Below are 14,845 nucleotides of genomic sequence, written 5' to 3' on the forward strand. Positions count from 1 at the left end.
CAACCTCATCTCCAGAGATTGGAGAGCCCAATCTTTTTTTATCCATGTAAATTAAGTTTCTCAAAGCAGAGTTGTAACACTTCATTTTTAGCAATTTACAGATATGAAACATTTTGCACATGGAATATTGCTTGTTTTACAGTTATGCTCAGATTAGACAAGAACATTAGTATCATCAACCCCTGAATGGCTTTTGATTGAGAAAAATTTTACTGTTAAAGTGGGTGCTTAAAAGGTATCACAACAAAGTAACGGTATACAGATTAAGACTCAGGCTTTTGTGATTTTTGGGAGTGAGTGACAGTTTCAGAAATTTCATACCTTTCTATTCCTTCAATAAATGCTAAAGCATTTCCTATTTATAAGGAACAAGTGGATTCAAATCTATAGTTCTCTTTATGCACACTACTTTTGGTCCCTTCTGAAGTTGAGATTTCTTTCTGCTAGAAGGGAAAAAGCATCTATTGGATCTCTTGATGTGCAGGCACAGGGAGGAATTTCTTAAGGGGTCATGAAGGTTTACAAGTTCTGAGTGTTTGTTGAAATTGGAAAGCATGTGGAAACTTATGAACTCTGTGACTCCTTGGTAAGCATCAATGTCTGGATTTAGTCACTCCCCATAGTGATGAGCTGCTGTTCCACTCAGTGGGGAGTGGCAGTTGTCTCTACTTTTGCTACTGGATCAGATTTGAACATAGTTGTGCACAACATCATTATAAATGTTTCCCAACAGATGTACTAATTTGTCTTCTGGACTGAATGTTTGCTTCCATGTCCAACAAATTAAGAAATGTTGCTATGGTGGCAGTCCATGATCAAAACACAGCAGACATTAAGTTACAGGTTTTGAAAGGCCACCCAGTTATCCAAAGGGTAAATATTAGCAGGAAAAAAACAGTGGTGTAGTTGTTTCTGGGAGGTCAGCTAACTAGAGTCGTTGCTGACAAGAAAAAACAATCCAACTTTGGTATTTAGCTTTTCCGTATTTGCTGCTGTTTGTCGTATAAAAATAGCAGACAGCAGTATGCACTGCTTAGGACCTGCAAACCTGCTGCACAAAGCAGTCAGGTTAAATTCAACCTAAAGATGTAAGTAATCTTTATGTTGATCACTGATAATCTGTAATCATCAGTGTACTCACTTCGTTTTGTCTTCCATCCTCCTGTATTAAAAAAACCTTATTTCTGCTTCTGTACCCATGTTGTTCTTGCATACTGGATTTTTTTGTTCACATGATTTCACAATGAACTTTCATTTCCCTTATGACACACACAAATATCTGGTTGATAATTTTTCCATATTTGTTCAAAGACTGAATATGGGTCAGGTCATTAATGATTACAGTCAGCCGCAGTGAAAGTATGTAGCAGGGTAATTTTGACTAATTGTTGTAAGTTAGGTCTACTTGGTATAAGGAATGTTTACACATTTCTTTAGGCTTTAATGATGAGATTATATTATCCTGTAACTAGCAGGATCCTTAGAATAATTTGATCCTTGTTGTCAAACACCAATAATTTTCATTGGGGTTAGAGTTGCATAAAAATATCAGTGTTTAGCAGGCTATCTCACTGGTTTGCACCAAACTAGTGAGGTAGATAGATGGTGATCTATCTTGTTCTTCAACACTGCTGATGTCTGTTTGAGACCCTCTCACAAACAGAGAGGAAGAGCCTCTTTGGTGCCTCCTATTAAGTCATCACTGGTTGAAGCTATTATGCTCTTTTTTTGAATTATGATATATGAAACAATATACACTGTATAGATGCCATGGGAGTCTAACTTCTGCTCTGTATTGTGTTTCAGCCCGGACTGGGGTGGTGATGGCTGAGTTTGGGCATCTGTATGAGCAACAGTACGCTGTAGCTCTTTTCAACAAAGTTCGCTTTGACTTAGAGGGAGGAGGCGGCCTACAGCCACAGCTACTACAGCGCAAGGTAAGGGACTCACACTCAACCCTACACACAGTTATCCTGTTCTCTGTGAATATTGAGACAGCTCATGGAGGGCACATCAAAAAGGCGCTCTCAAGGGTTAGTCATTGCAACTTGCATTCCTGTGCATGCAAAGCAAATACAAGTTCTCTTTTTTTAAAGAAGGCAATTAAAAGCAGCAGAGTATACGCCTATAAACCAGTAGAGTTAATAATAAAGTTCTAATAAAGTGGCCAAAGACTGAGTATGGTGCACAAGTTACTCAACATTTTGTTGCTAGGTAACTAAAGCGAGTGCGAGTTAGTTGATGCAATCCATCCAGCTTAGCTGTCTGTGAGACGGTCATCAGCTGCAGTGGTCTCAGACTCCAGGCATCAAGGGCCAGTCTGCTGCAACTTTTTGTACAGGGCAATGTGCAAGACTCTGGCCCACAAGGAATTGAGACGTGCAGTTCTGGATCAGAATTCAATTGATTTATAGAATATTCTATTGAATGTATTTTTTTTCTATTGATGTTGATCATGTGTCTTTTATGATATATTGTTATTGATTTATTGCCCAGCCTTACCACTGTGGGCTCCTGGGTCATTAATAGAAGGGTACCAATAATTTTCTTCACGTGTGTAGTCTGTCTGAATGCTGAGAGCCTCATCTCTATCCGCCACCTATTGGTATGTTTGTTCCTTCAAACTGTTGCTCTCATTTTCATGAGAGTCGAATGTGTCCATTTGACTTTAGTTGTTTAATTTAGTCAATTCTGTAGTCTGTGATCCATTGGCTAGTTAAGTGTGTGATCCTCAATCTTTGTCATGTAACGGAAACAGTCTTTTAGAGTGAACCTCAAGTCTTAGTGACTACTGTTAAACTGGTGTCGTCTGTTCCCAACTTTATTTTCATGTTTAAAGCTTAGCAGGCAACAGAAAGCTTCTTTTACAAACTCACATGTTGCAGAATGTTGCAAAATTCACAGGCCATGCTAAGAATAATGCCTAATGTTCAGTCCAGATTACATTACATTACATACTTGTGGTATGACGTTAAATCAGTATTGAGCACAAGGTTTTGTAGCTCCAAAAAGTCTAACACAAGACAAGCATTCTCTTCTAATTTGCAGGACCGAACAGCTAAAAAACATGCAGATGTTTAACAAGTTAAGGTCTGATATAAGTCTTCACATAAAACGAGGCTACATGCAAATGCTTTCTGCGTTTGTACCTTACTTACATTTATTTAGGCAAAGGTCTGTCCCATGGGTCAGACTTTCAAGTCATTTGAAGAACGAAATGACTTGAAAGAATTTCATTGACTTTTCTATGATGGAACCTGCTGGTAAAGAAAAAACAACTATAAATAACTGTAAAATAGGATAACTTTTTTATGTAGATTTATTTTTAAATACGGGATGAAGGGATATTCTTTGGTTTTCCTTCAGCTTTTAGTTAAAGTGTGTTATTTCTCACAGAACCCGTTGGTGAACAAATCCATCTTCTCAGGATCAATCTTCCAGTGCTTGGAGGAGAACAAGAAATGGAGAAATCGCTTCCTCTTTGTCCCCGACACTTACAATATCAGTTACTACGACAACAAAGCAGTAAGCGAGACTGGCTGGACAGCTTAAGAATTTTGCCGACTGGCTTCACCGGCGCATTAACACACCTCCTGCTTTTTTTTTTTAACCTTCCAGACTTATGACAAACACCTGCCTCCCAAAGGAACCATTAACTGTGCTGGTTACAAAGTGCTGAACTCTATGGAGCAGTACATGGACCTAATCAGCAGCAGTCTGCCTGGTGAGTATTGCATTGGTGACTGAGACACCATTGCTGGGTGCCTCAGTCAGCTGAAGCTGCTGTATTTTCGGTGAGGACAGCAGAACACGGTGCTGTTCCGTTGTGATGTCACTATGTAATGCTCAGTGTGTTGCTTTCTGCATCTCATACATTATTTCAGGTGTAAAAGCCAAGGTGGGAAGCGCTCCCTTCCTAAAGTTTCCTTCCCAGTTTCCTCTGATGCTGTGGCATCCTTACGCCCGACATTACTTCTTCTGTGTGGAGACGGAGAAAGAGCAGCAGAAGTGGCATGCTGTCCTTCAGGACTGTGTTAGACATGCAAACGATGGTAAGAGCTGCCAGCTAATTGTCGACAGAGAATGCTAGATTAAATACATCAACTGATAACCAAGTTATACAAATATTACTGCCTAATCCAAGACTGTTGATTGTATTATCAGAGGTAGGTTTTTTTTTTTTCCCCCCAACTAGAGGACTACAGCATACTCTCTGCAGCTGGAGTGAATAGCTATAGCAGGGGTCACCAACTCCAGTCCTTGAGGGCCACCATTCTGCAAATTTTAGAAGTGTCTCTGCTCAAACACACCTGGATCAAATAAACTGCTTGTTTCCAGCCTATTGCAGAGAGGAATGAATGCTGGTGAGGGAATTCAGACATTTTGGAGCAGAGGTGAATCTAAAAGTTGCAGGATGGTAGCCCTTGAGGACTGGAGTTGGTGACCCCTGAGCTACAGCATCTGTTGTCTGTTCAGCACCAAATCTTAAATCAGTTAAATACTGAAATCAGAATCAGAAATACTTTAACACATCAACAGCCATGGTCCAGACCTGCAATGTTCTAGTTCAGGGTGTACCTGCCTCTCGCCCAGTGACTGCTAGAGAACCAATCAGTAATTTGCTGTTTAATTAACAAAGAAACAAACAAACAAAAAAAAAAAAAACAGAATACAGAAATTGATAAACTCAGCAGAGCTTTCCCAGTGTGTGCAAACCAGCTTAAGCAGGAACAGCCTCAGCAAATCATGTTCTGCTTCAGTTTATCAGCCTCTCCCATCACCAAGAGACTGATGAGGTTAAACGGATGATAGGATCATGTCATTGTTCACTGAGGTTTGCAGAAAGTGATTTGTGTACAGCACTCTCATGTTTCCACCTCAACATGTTAATGAAGTACTGGTCTAAACTTTGACTGGGCCAAAGCAACACCTTGGTTCTTCTCATTTTCAGGATTTTGTTCCAGATTTACTGAAGTGTTTGAAGTTATTGTTGTGTTAATGACCCAGTTCCAATCACAGTTCAACCTTTGGACAGAGAGCCTCACATTTGACTGTAGAATACCTTTTGCAAAAAAAGCCCAAATCATCTGCCTCCCATCACCATGCTTGACAGACAGCATAGTGTGTTTGTACAGGTATCCATTGTTTTAGCCAAATGCTGCACTATTTACTTTGGCCAAACAGTTTTACATTGGTCTCATATTTCCAAAGCATACTAATTAAGAAGTTTTTTTGTTTGATCAGATGCAGCACTAGAAGCGTGACCATATACTTAAAGAAGGTTTCTCTACTTCAGTAATTATTTAACTGTCTTGTCTTGACCTCTAAACATGCTTTTTTTTTTTTTGTTTTGTTTTTTTTCTTTTATGAGTTTTCCAAACAATGCTAATCCCTGGGTAAATTTGCTGGGAAATCAGCTCCTGGGAAAATTTCAAATTTTTTTTAGATATTTTCCTTCTGTTACCAGCTGTTCCCACTTTAGACTGATAGACACTTTTTGGTGCAGAGCAACAATTACCTTGTTAACACACACCTCATCTAAAATGGCAAACAACCAAAGGTTCTGCACTCATGGAAGGGAATGGACTGGCTTTATATTGTACTTTTTGTTCTTCCTTCCTGTTAATGACTTTGACCAGTCCATTTACCTTGAACATATTCACTGCTTTCACCACTTGTTCAACATATTATCTTTTTTTCCAGATCTGTGGTTAAGAGATATTTGTCACATCCAGAATTAAGTTCTGTGATTCAGAAATTAAACCTGAAATGAATCCTGAAACCGGCCAAAGGGCAGCAGTGAAACAGTCAGCCAGAAACCTGTCAGTTCCAGTAAGTCACACCAAGTGTATCTCGAAATGCTTTACAAAAAGGCAAACATCCTATGAGACACAAACACTGAGTGAACTGAATGAAACAAAATCTCTTTAGTCATATCTGTGGGTGTTCAAAACTAAAAACCCATATTGATAGGAGTGGCTCACAGCCTTCCAACCTCAGTCTACCATGAGAAACTGGCTGTCTGGCTCAGTCTTATTGGGCAATGTTTGGTCTATTTACCTCTCGAACTGCTGGAGGCAAACTGTTGAAATACAGCAACTTCCCTAGCAGTGGTGATGTCATCATCTTTAAACTGTGCTTTTATTTCTGTGTATTTGGCACAAAACCAGGGGATGTGTGCTGCTGACGTTGCAGCTCCTTATGTTGAACGGATTGGGGTGATGACTCATTCCTTAGTCTTTAATATAATAGCAGATGACACAACAGTTCTCTTGTCCTTACCTATTGTGCCCTCATATGGTCCTGTGTTATAAGAGTTGGTTTTTATCCAGGCCCTTGGCAACATGTTGTTCACCCCTTTTAGTCACAACCCTCCTGGCAAACTTTTTGACCACCTCTCAACATGAGAATATTGTGTGAGTTGTCAGAATTTCATTGTTGTGTTATTTATACTGAGAATAGCCACAACTACTTCACTTCCACAAACTGATTTTTCAGCCAGTGTGCAGGATGGATAGGGTTGAGGAGTAATTGTCCGATGCCATGAGGAAGTACGCACTGTTGAACCAAAGGACTAAATATCTCAGGTAGCATATCACAGGTACCATGAACAATTCAGGCTGCACTCCTTTAACTTCACTAAGGCATGTCATTGTATTTTTGAAAGAAAAACCCGTAATTTGTTTTCCAGAAATTTTATCAAACTCTGTGTGAAACTAACATGCGGCTGAAAGTGGGAAAGAATGTAAATCCTTTGATGCACTGCCACACTTTCCTGATAAGTATTGTTCTCGGTTCACTGTGCAATGTATGGGCCCTGGCCTAGAGGAACATGACAGGAGCTTTGTTCCTACTTCACTTTTGCTGTTTGCTTTAGCAGAGGCCCTTTTAACTAACTAACATGGCCAGGTGTTTGCTAAAGACCTACAGTTACTCCACAGTTTGGAGCTGCTGTCTAAATTACTTAATTAGTGCAGGCAGCAGATTAAAAAGTACAACTTTGAATGGCATCAATAGTGGCTTCATGGTGGTTTTGTAATTGTTTAGTCAGTGATGTTGGAACTATAGATTGTCTTTTTTCGTCTGCTTCCTGACAGTCACAGGGTGGTTTTGGAAAAATGACATCTCCAGGTATAAAGGTTCATGATGTCAGTTCATCCCAGCAAGTTTGTGCTAAAGCAGCCAGAGCTTGGTAGAACTGTCCCTTAATTGGTTATTAATTCATCTAGTGACTTGGTTAGCTTTTAGGACTAGCAGCTCTCCTTTAGTTCAACTTAGTCTTTGAGTTTTGCAGCCAAATGGGTGAATCAGTACATAGTAGGCAGCACTGGCTATAAAAGGTAAGATGTAGAATGAATAAACATCTCAACACTGAACTGCTAACATGCCCAAATAAATGCACACTTCAGTTATATAATCTGTAACGTAAACTTACCCATAATGCTTGTAGACTGCTCATCCAGCTGTGTTGGCTGTGTTTATCCATCTTTAAGTAGTCAGAGCTCAGAGGGGAGTACAACTTCAGACAAATTCCACTGGCTAGGCGTCTTGTTGGGTGTCTCCAAAATGCTTATTGCATTGCCTTGCAGGAGAGATTTTACATTCCCTGCCTACAGCACTTTGACAAGTCAATACCATACTTTACCCTTCAGATGGTTGGGTGGCTAATTCCTGCAGTGCCCCTTTAGTTATTAAAAGGAAGCCATAGTCATCCTGTCTGAAGTTTGTTGTGAATTATTTATATAAAGCACAAAAAAGTTGCTATGGTCAGATGAACATTTAGACCAAATTGCAAAATGCTTCCATCACCATGAACACATCATCCTCATGTTTAAACATGAGGATGATGTAGGGAAACGTTTTCCTAATCAGCTGGTAGAGGTTTGCCTCTAAATGTGGTTGTATAAAGTTTTGGCTGCAAGGGTGGATGAGGATGCAACTGCTTCACCATGGTTTCCAGATATTGTCAGAGAATTTGAAATCCTTGTATATTTTTTTCCCACTTCACATCTGTGCACTTTTTTGTATTGCTCTATCAAAATTTCAGAAATAAATTTGAACAATCCTATTGTAGTTTGTGGTTGTAAAGTGACCAAATATGAAAAATCTTAGGGGATTTTGTACTTTTTTACTTTTCCCTATACAGACTCATTCAATAAATTAGAATATTTTTGAAAATTCCATTCATTTCAGGAAGTTTATCACGCAAAGTGAAACACATAGAGATTAGAAATAAAGGGGGAAAAGAGACATTTTTCCTATCTCATGTTTTTATATGTTTTTCATGATGTCCATTGTAGTGGACATCTCGGCTAAATGAGCGTAGAATGTGTTGAAAACTTCTATACTTTTCCCATAGAGTTTCATGTAATATCTAATTAAGCATGATTTAAACTGGATGTTTGCTTTTTTGTTTATCAGTGTGCATGTCTGAATAGAGAATATATAATACAAAATGCCGTTTTGACTTTAGGAATGTGTTATTGAATTTTCAAATGCATTGACATTTGAATATAAATTTGATATTGAATATTGAATATAAATTAATACTTTTGATGAAAAACAGATGCTTACTCCTCCCTGTCTCTTACATCATACACATGCTCGTCTTGTCTGATGCCTGAAACTAGCTAGTATCAAGTTAAGTCTAAACTTCATTGTTTTTGTTTAATAAGAAACTAAACTGTAAGAAGCATCATGCAAATAACAAATTCCTTAATTTTTTTTATTGGTTTAATCCCAGAAAAATAGCATGTCCATTCCAGTGGATGAGGAGCCTGAAGGGGTTAATGAAAAGTTATCTTAAAGGTTGTCAAATTTCATTACTTTTAATCTGTCAAATGAGCCTCATTGGAACACATATTCATGTGACTATGGATTATGTGATGGCAGCACTTTATCTGACCCACCTCCTTGGTAACTGTGCTGTTCTTTATGAGCGGTATTATTTCTGTAGCATATAAATCTGTAAAGTTTACTCCCCAATGCCTACAGTGGTGATTGGCGACAGAAGCCATAAGGAATGTTGACATTAGTGTTTTAGGCATGACACGCTGCTGGATGATATGAGCTCAGACTCTCTCCATTGACTCACCTCAGCTCACCACGCTGATTCTTAGCTGAGGGTTGTCAGTGACACACCATGTCATTACAAACCCACAACACCCAATAATTACACTCCAGTAATTTAGTATGCCACTTTATGACTGTAACCTTTTATTACAACATGCTGATCTTGTGAAGGTGGAACAAAGCTGATCATTTCCTTTCATAATAAAACCACCATCACAGTGGTTTATTACATGAAGCACTAATAGAAGATGCTTAAGTTTTCTTCATATTGAGAGTAATGTAATTTTATTGTATTGAGGCAACTATAAGACACAATTAAACAATGAACTGTGTTTATGGAGTCATGTTTGAATACTTTGTCAGAGTCGATACCCTGTTCCTCCTGATAGGGAATCGGACCTTCGTTCCTATAAAAATGAAGGGATGGGACTGCTTCCATGTCACTCCCACCCTCTATCTGAAAACTTAATTTTAAAGGATGCTTCAACTTGTTTGAACACCTTAATGGATTAAATCTTGGTTGGCTTTAGCACACTCTGCTGACGTTACAGAGCTATGGCATCTAACAGAGCACAAATGCCAGCCATCCATTGTAACCTGATATTCCTGAGTCACATTTTATTTGAAAAAACCCTTCCAACAGTGCAGTAGAACTGGAACAAGGAGGGAGTGACTGTCTTCTTTAATTCAACCAATTAGTTTGAAATATCTGACAAGTGTCCAATCAGTTGCCTGTCTGTAAAGTATGGCAGATGAACATCTGAAGGGTGTTTTAATTTCTTTTTTTTTTTTCTTTTTTTACTGAATCTTTAGCATAATGTAAGTGACTTTTCTCCTGGAAACCTGCTCAACCAGCTTGTTTGTGTTTCATTTTTGGCTTTGGTTCATGTGAAGCAAGATCAAATCTTCAGAACAGTGAGGGCTTTGTTCTACTGAGGCCTCTCCAAGAGGCCAAGCCACTTCTTGATCTAGATATTGTCACTTTACAGTATTGATGATGTTTTCAGTTCTTTAGTCTGCTGTGACTTTGAGTCCTGTCAGTAGTTTAGTAGTTAGGTCTGAGCTTAGACCATTTCTCTGAACTGCTTTTTTTTTCAGGTGTTTCCAATATACAAATGACAAAAAAGCAATTTAAATAATTAAATAATGCTGATACTGCAATCATTTCCAAATTGAACACTAAATTGTCCTCGTCAATCAATTACTTCGATTGTTTGGTTTCCCTTGATGCATCCTGTTGACAGCTTTATTGTTTTCATCAGTTGTTTGAGATGGAACATCTTGAAATGTTGGGACTGTTGCCATTATTGTTTCCTTGAGTTATTGTCCAAAATGTTAAGTGAAAAGATCATTCCGTTGCATAAACAAGGAAAGAAACACAAAAAGACACCAAAGGCTGTGAATGTTCAATTAGAAACTGAATCTGGGAACGGTAGCTACCCCACATGGTGGCAGAAGGAGAAAGTACAGCAGAATACTTAGCAGGCAGGTGGTTATAATTTGCAGTTAGTGACAAGTTTTCAGTCAGACTTGGTGGCAGTAGTGACCGTGGTTTTATTTTCTGCATTATGTTGCATACTAGATGCTGAAAGCCTCCATCTTCCTCAAACCTCAAAATGGACTAGAAATACACCACTACTAACCTAGAGGCACCTCAAAAGTCTGCTTTATTTAGCAGTGGTATGTTAAATATAAAAACCTGCAAAGAATAGCAGTGATGCTTTGCATGGGGAAATTTTTCTGCCAGAATTCGAGTGCATACATTTTCAGTTTGAAAGCAGGACTTCACTTTTTTTTTTTCTCAAAATTTGTAATGCTTGTTCTCAAAACTTCGGCTCTCTTTCAAATATTCATTGTGCTTTCTCAAACCTTTTTCCTCACACTCAGAGTCGATGCCAGTGACTAATATTTTTCAGTTCCTTCCGAGCTTTCGAAAGCAGAGCGCTCACACACCAGCCTGCTAAACACTGTTCATTTTCTGTTTTTAGGTTTGTCTGAGGAACATGAAGTCCAAACACCAGCTTTTACCGACACAGTCCGACTTTACCGCCAGGCTCAAGGGCACTTTGGCACCTGGGAGATGATGTGTGGTGTACCATCACAGGTAAAACATACTGAACGTATGACCATATTTCCGCCACATACCAGTGACTCACCATGTGTGTTCTGAGTTGGGACTGAGAGTATCTGGTTTGGATCTCGTGGTAGATATGAAAGCTTTTGTTTATTGCAATTGAAATAGCTGAACATAGCTAAAACTACAGGTTGATTCTCTGAATTAAAACAGAAACCTAGACATGTATGCAGTTCATCAATCTGTTATAATACAATAAGAGAATTCAACTACAGTGGTTGTTGTCTTTATATGACAACTGAATTATGTTTCAGTATTAGTATTACACTGTGACAGTTGTGAGCTGTTTTTACAGATATTGTGAGTCTAAAGCATCTCCAGAGGAGCTTCTTATATTCTTTGGACACATATCAAAACCAGAAGTCATAATGGAATTTGAAGATTTATGTTGTTCTAGTTCATGGGTGGGCTACTCCAGGCCTCGAGGGCCGGTGTCCTGCAACTTTTAGATGTGTCTCTACTTCAACACACCTGAGTCAAATAATGAGGTCATTAGCAGGACTCTGGAGAACTTGACTGCATTTAGGAGGTGATTCAGCTGTTTTATTCAAGTGTCTTAGACCAGGGAGATATCTAAGAGTTGCAGGACACCGGCCCCCGAGGGCCAGGATTGCCCGCCCCTGTTCTAGTTACATACTAAGCTATTTGAGAAACTCCAGTGTGACTCTTAGGAGATTCAAGCATCTTTTTCTGCAGCTGTTTTTACTCATGGAAAAATAAAAGTCAACACTTTAAGCCTCACAACAATCTGTTTTAATGTGCTAGGTCAGAATAAAAGAGTAAAACATTTTTTTGCAGATTGTCAGAGTAAGAGCAACCAATGGAAGTGATTAGATAAGCAGTAGTCTGTTCATCCCCTGGCCTCATGCAGGTGGCACCATTGTTGCCAGTGCACAGATGTTCTACCATGATACTCCAGTTTCTGAATCTTGGTGAACATACAGTCTGCCAGTTGAGCCAGACTGGCAGACTGGCTCAAGTACAGGATTCCTTGCAGATCCTGTCTAACCTGGTGATGGAGAGCCTCCTGCCTGAGCTGCGGGAGCTCATCTCCCCCCGACTCAAAGGAAAACTGCATGAGAGGCAGAGGAACTGGATGCTGGTGAGACACTCTTTCACTTGTCTTCAGCTTTGAATTTAACAAACAATACTCATAGCTAAAATTCTGTTTTATGTCTTTTATTCCCCTATTTTTGGCTAAATGAGAAATATAAATTTAAACTCTTTTTGCTACTCTCTTTATTTTACTCTACTCTTTTGTCATGTTTCCACGATCAGTATTGGATCCGTTTTATTTTATAGAAATGATTCTTAAAAAAACTATTAAGAAATTACGCTTATTAGCCACTTTATTTATTTATAAAATCAGTACTGCTGTAACAGGAGTGTAATCCTTCAGCTATGTGTTCTGTGTGCAGATCACAGATGCGGTGTACAGTTTGGTGCAGAGCCAGTGTCAGAGCCAGTATGAAGTGGCGGTGCAGAAATGTGAAGCAGCGCGCTCCACTCTGGAAGCTTTCATACGAACAGATATGGATCAGATCATCACATCCAAGGAGCACGTCACCAACAAGATCAAAGGTCAGCAGCATCAGCCTGTTCCTTTTCCTGGGTGATCAGTGTCTTTAAGGGCTTCTTTGGCTGCTATTTTAAAAAAGATCATTTAAAATGAACTGACTTTCAATATTCTCCAGTTTTTAGGTGGTGATCTAATCTTGATTTCGGAAGTTTTGTATTTACCAATATTATTAAAGGTTAAGGAAAATGACATTAAAGCTACAGTATGTAACTTTTGTAAAAAAGAATATATATATATATATACTTTTTGCATATTTGCTAAAACTATCATTATGTTCTGACAGTGTAATATAAGTCAGATAATCTGTGAAAAAAACTGAGCTCCTTTGCTTTCGCCCTGCTGTCAACTGGACAAATACACAGCTCTGACAGAAACAACCAATCAGAGCCAGAAAGAGGGTCTTAGCACTTATTACCCTATTGTATGCACTGCTCACACCCTCCCTCTCACTCTCTGCTAACCTACATCTGATTCACTACAGCAGAGCCTGTCAGGAATGCTCTGACTGGTTAACATGGTCACCGATGATGGCAGATAAACAGTTTCCTGAAACAGTTTCTCCACTGAGCGTTCACTGCTCAGTGTGTATTCCACACACAGTGAGCAGTACGTTCACAAGGTTGATTGACCCTCCTGTGATTGGTTGTTTTTGACTGGAAACAGCGTATTTTCTCAGACGACCATAGTAGGTCATGGAAGAGGTGAAGTAGCTTCATTTTTTTTTATATGGTCAAGACATAGTGACACTTTCAACAGATATTTAAAAATCATATTTTTGTAAAAGTTCCAAAAATATAAACAGTAACTTAATAAACTTGACAAGACCTTTTCATATCTATGTTAATGCTGTGCTCTGGACCTCCTAAATCCGTATATTGACCTCTGAGACTAAGGAAGGGGATAGAACAGATCTTAGAACAATTCTGCAGTTTTAAAAAGACTGCTGCTGACAACTCTTGAGATTTTGTTTGGGTGTTGATGTTGACAAAATTGTTTAATCATTGTTCAGTCAGGTTCTACCTCCTCTTGTAGTTTTAGTCTATTTGTGAACAGCTTGCAGAACTAGCTGTAGCAGCAGTGAATCAGATGTAGTGAATTGGCACAACTTTATTAGATTTTCACATTATTATGAAGGAACTTTATCTCTTATTTCAGCCAATGTATTCAGACTACTCATGTCCATAGACTGTTAATTTTCTCTGAACAGAAGGCTTACTGATCTTCTAACACTGGCTCAAACCTTTTTGTTCCCTGCTCTCCTGCAGCCGTGGTTCTTCCCAAGGCTGAGAAGTTACTGAAGGTGAGCATCCAGCCTTACATCAGCTCCATTCTGGATGCCCTCATGGAGCCCACCAGCCGAGGCTTCTTTGAGGTCCGTGATGTTTTCTTCAGGGAGCTGGTGGACATGAGCAAGAACAGCCTCAATAACGGTACAAAGGAGACTGTAGCACAGGTAAGCTGGAGAATCAGCAATTTGTACCTCTATTGATTCCATCCCAAATGTAACCATTTGTTGTCATAACAACAAATGGTTGTTATGACCCCTCCTGCTCTTTTCTCCCTAGCACATGGAGAAGATCTCCATGCTAGCCTTCCACCCAGTGAAGATGCAGAGCTGCTATGAAAAGGTGGAGCAGCTGAGTCTGGAGGGGCTGCAGCAGCGATTTGATGTCTCCAGCCCCTCAGTGTTTGTTCAAAGGGCCCAAATCCTCATGAGAAAGGTAATCTGATTCTTATGCTGATATTGAAGGAGCATCATAGGAATTATTACCACCAAGTGTCCATATTGGCACATTGCAGCTTGCACTTGTAGTAGTGGAGGTGAAATAGAATGAGTGCTTCTCAGAATGCCGTCACACATTTTGTACAGCTAAAGTCCAAATGCTGGAACTCAGAAAGAAACAGATTAAGTCTAGAGTTCACCCACCAATTTCTGATTTCAAAACTGAAGAGATTCTAATGTACTGACCTTACTTTAATGCATATTTAACACTGAGCAGCAGACTGGGGAGCAGCTTGGGAGGTATTACAGGATACCACACACTCTCATCAGTGTGTGG

General features: G+C 39.3%; 1 protein-coding gene across 1 annotated transcript in view; it reads left to right on the forward strand.

Moving 5' to 3' along the window:
* Nucleotides 1–14,845, forward strand: part of LOC106938083 (niban-like protein 1) — a 52,102-nt gene that overhangs the window by 24,474 nt on the left and 12,783 nt on the right. The window contains exons 2-10 of the mRNA XM_015019913.1: nt 1,807–1,937; nt 3,397–3,525; nt 3,619–3,724; nt 3,885–4,052; nt 11,061–11,176; nt 12,204–12,308; nt 12,625–12,787; nt 14,051–14,238; nt 14,351–14,506. Of these exons, the coding sequence (XP_014875399.1) occupies nt 1,807–1,937; nt 3,397–3,525; nt 3,619–3,724; nt 3,885–4,052; nt 11,061–11,176; nt 12,204–12,308; nt 12,625–12,787; nt 14,051–14,238; nt 14,351–14,506 (1,262 nt within the window). The remainder of the gene's footprint in view (nt 1–1,806; nt 1,938–3,396; nt 3,526–3,618; nt 3,725–3,884; nt 4,053–11,060; nt 11,177–12,203; nt 12,309–12,624; nt 12,788–14,050; nt 14,239–14,350; nt 14,507–14,845) is intronic.

The sequence above is a fragment of the Poecilia latipinna genome, unplaced genomic scaffold (genome assembly GCF_001443285.1).
Source record: "Poecilia latipinna isolate Pla-1442-1.1 unplaced genomic scaffold, P_latipinna-1.0 Scaffold2504, whole genome shotgun sequence".
Classification (NCBI taxonomy): domain Eukaryota; kingdom Metazoa; phylum Chordata; class Actinopteri; order Cyprinodontiformes; family Poeciliidae; genus Poecilia; species Poecilia latipinna.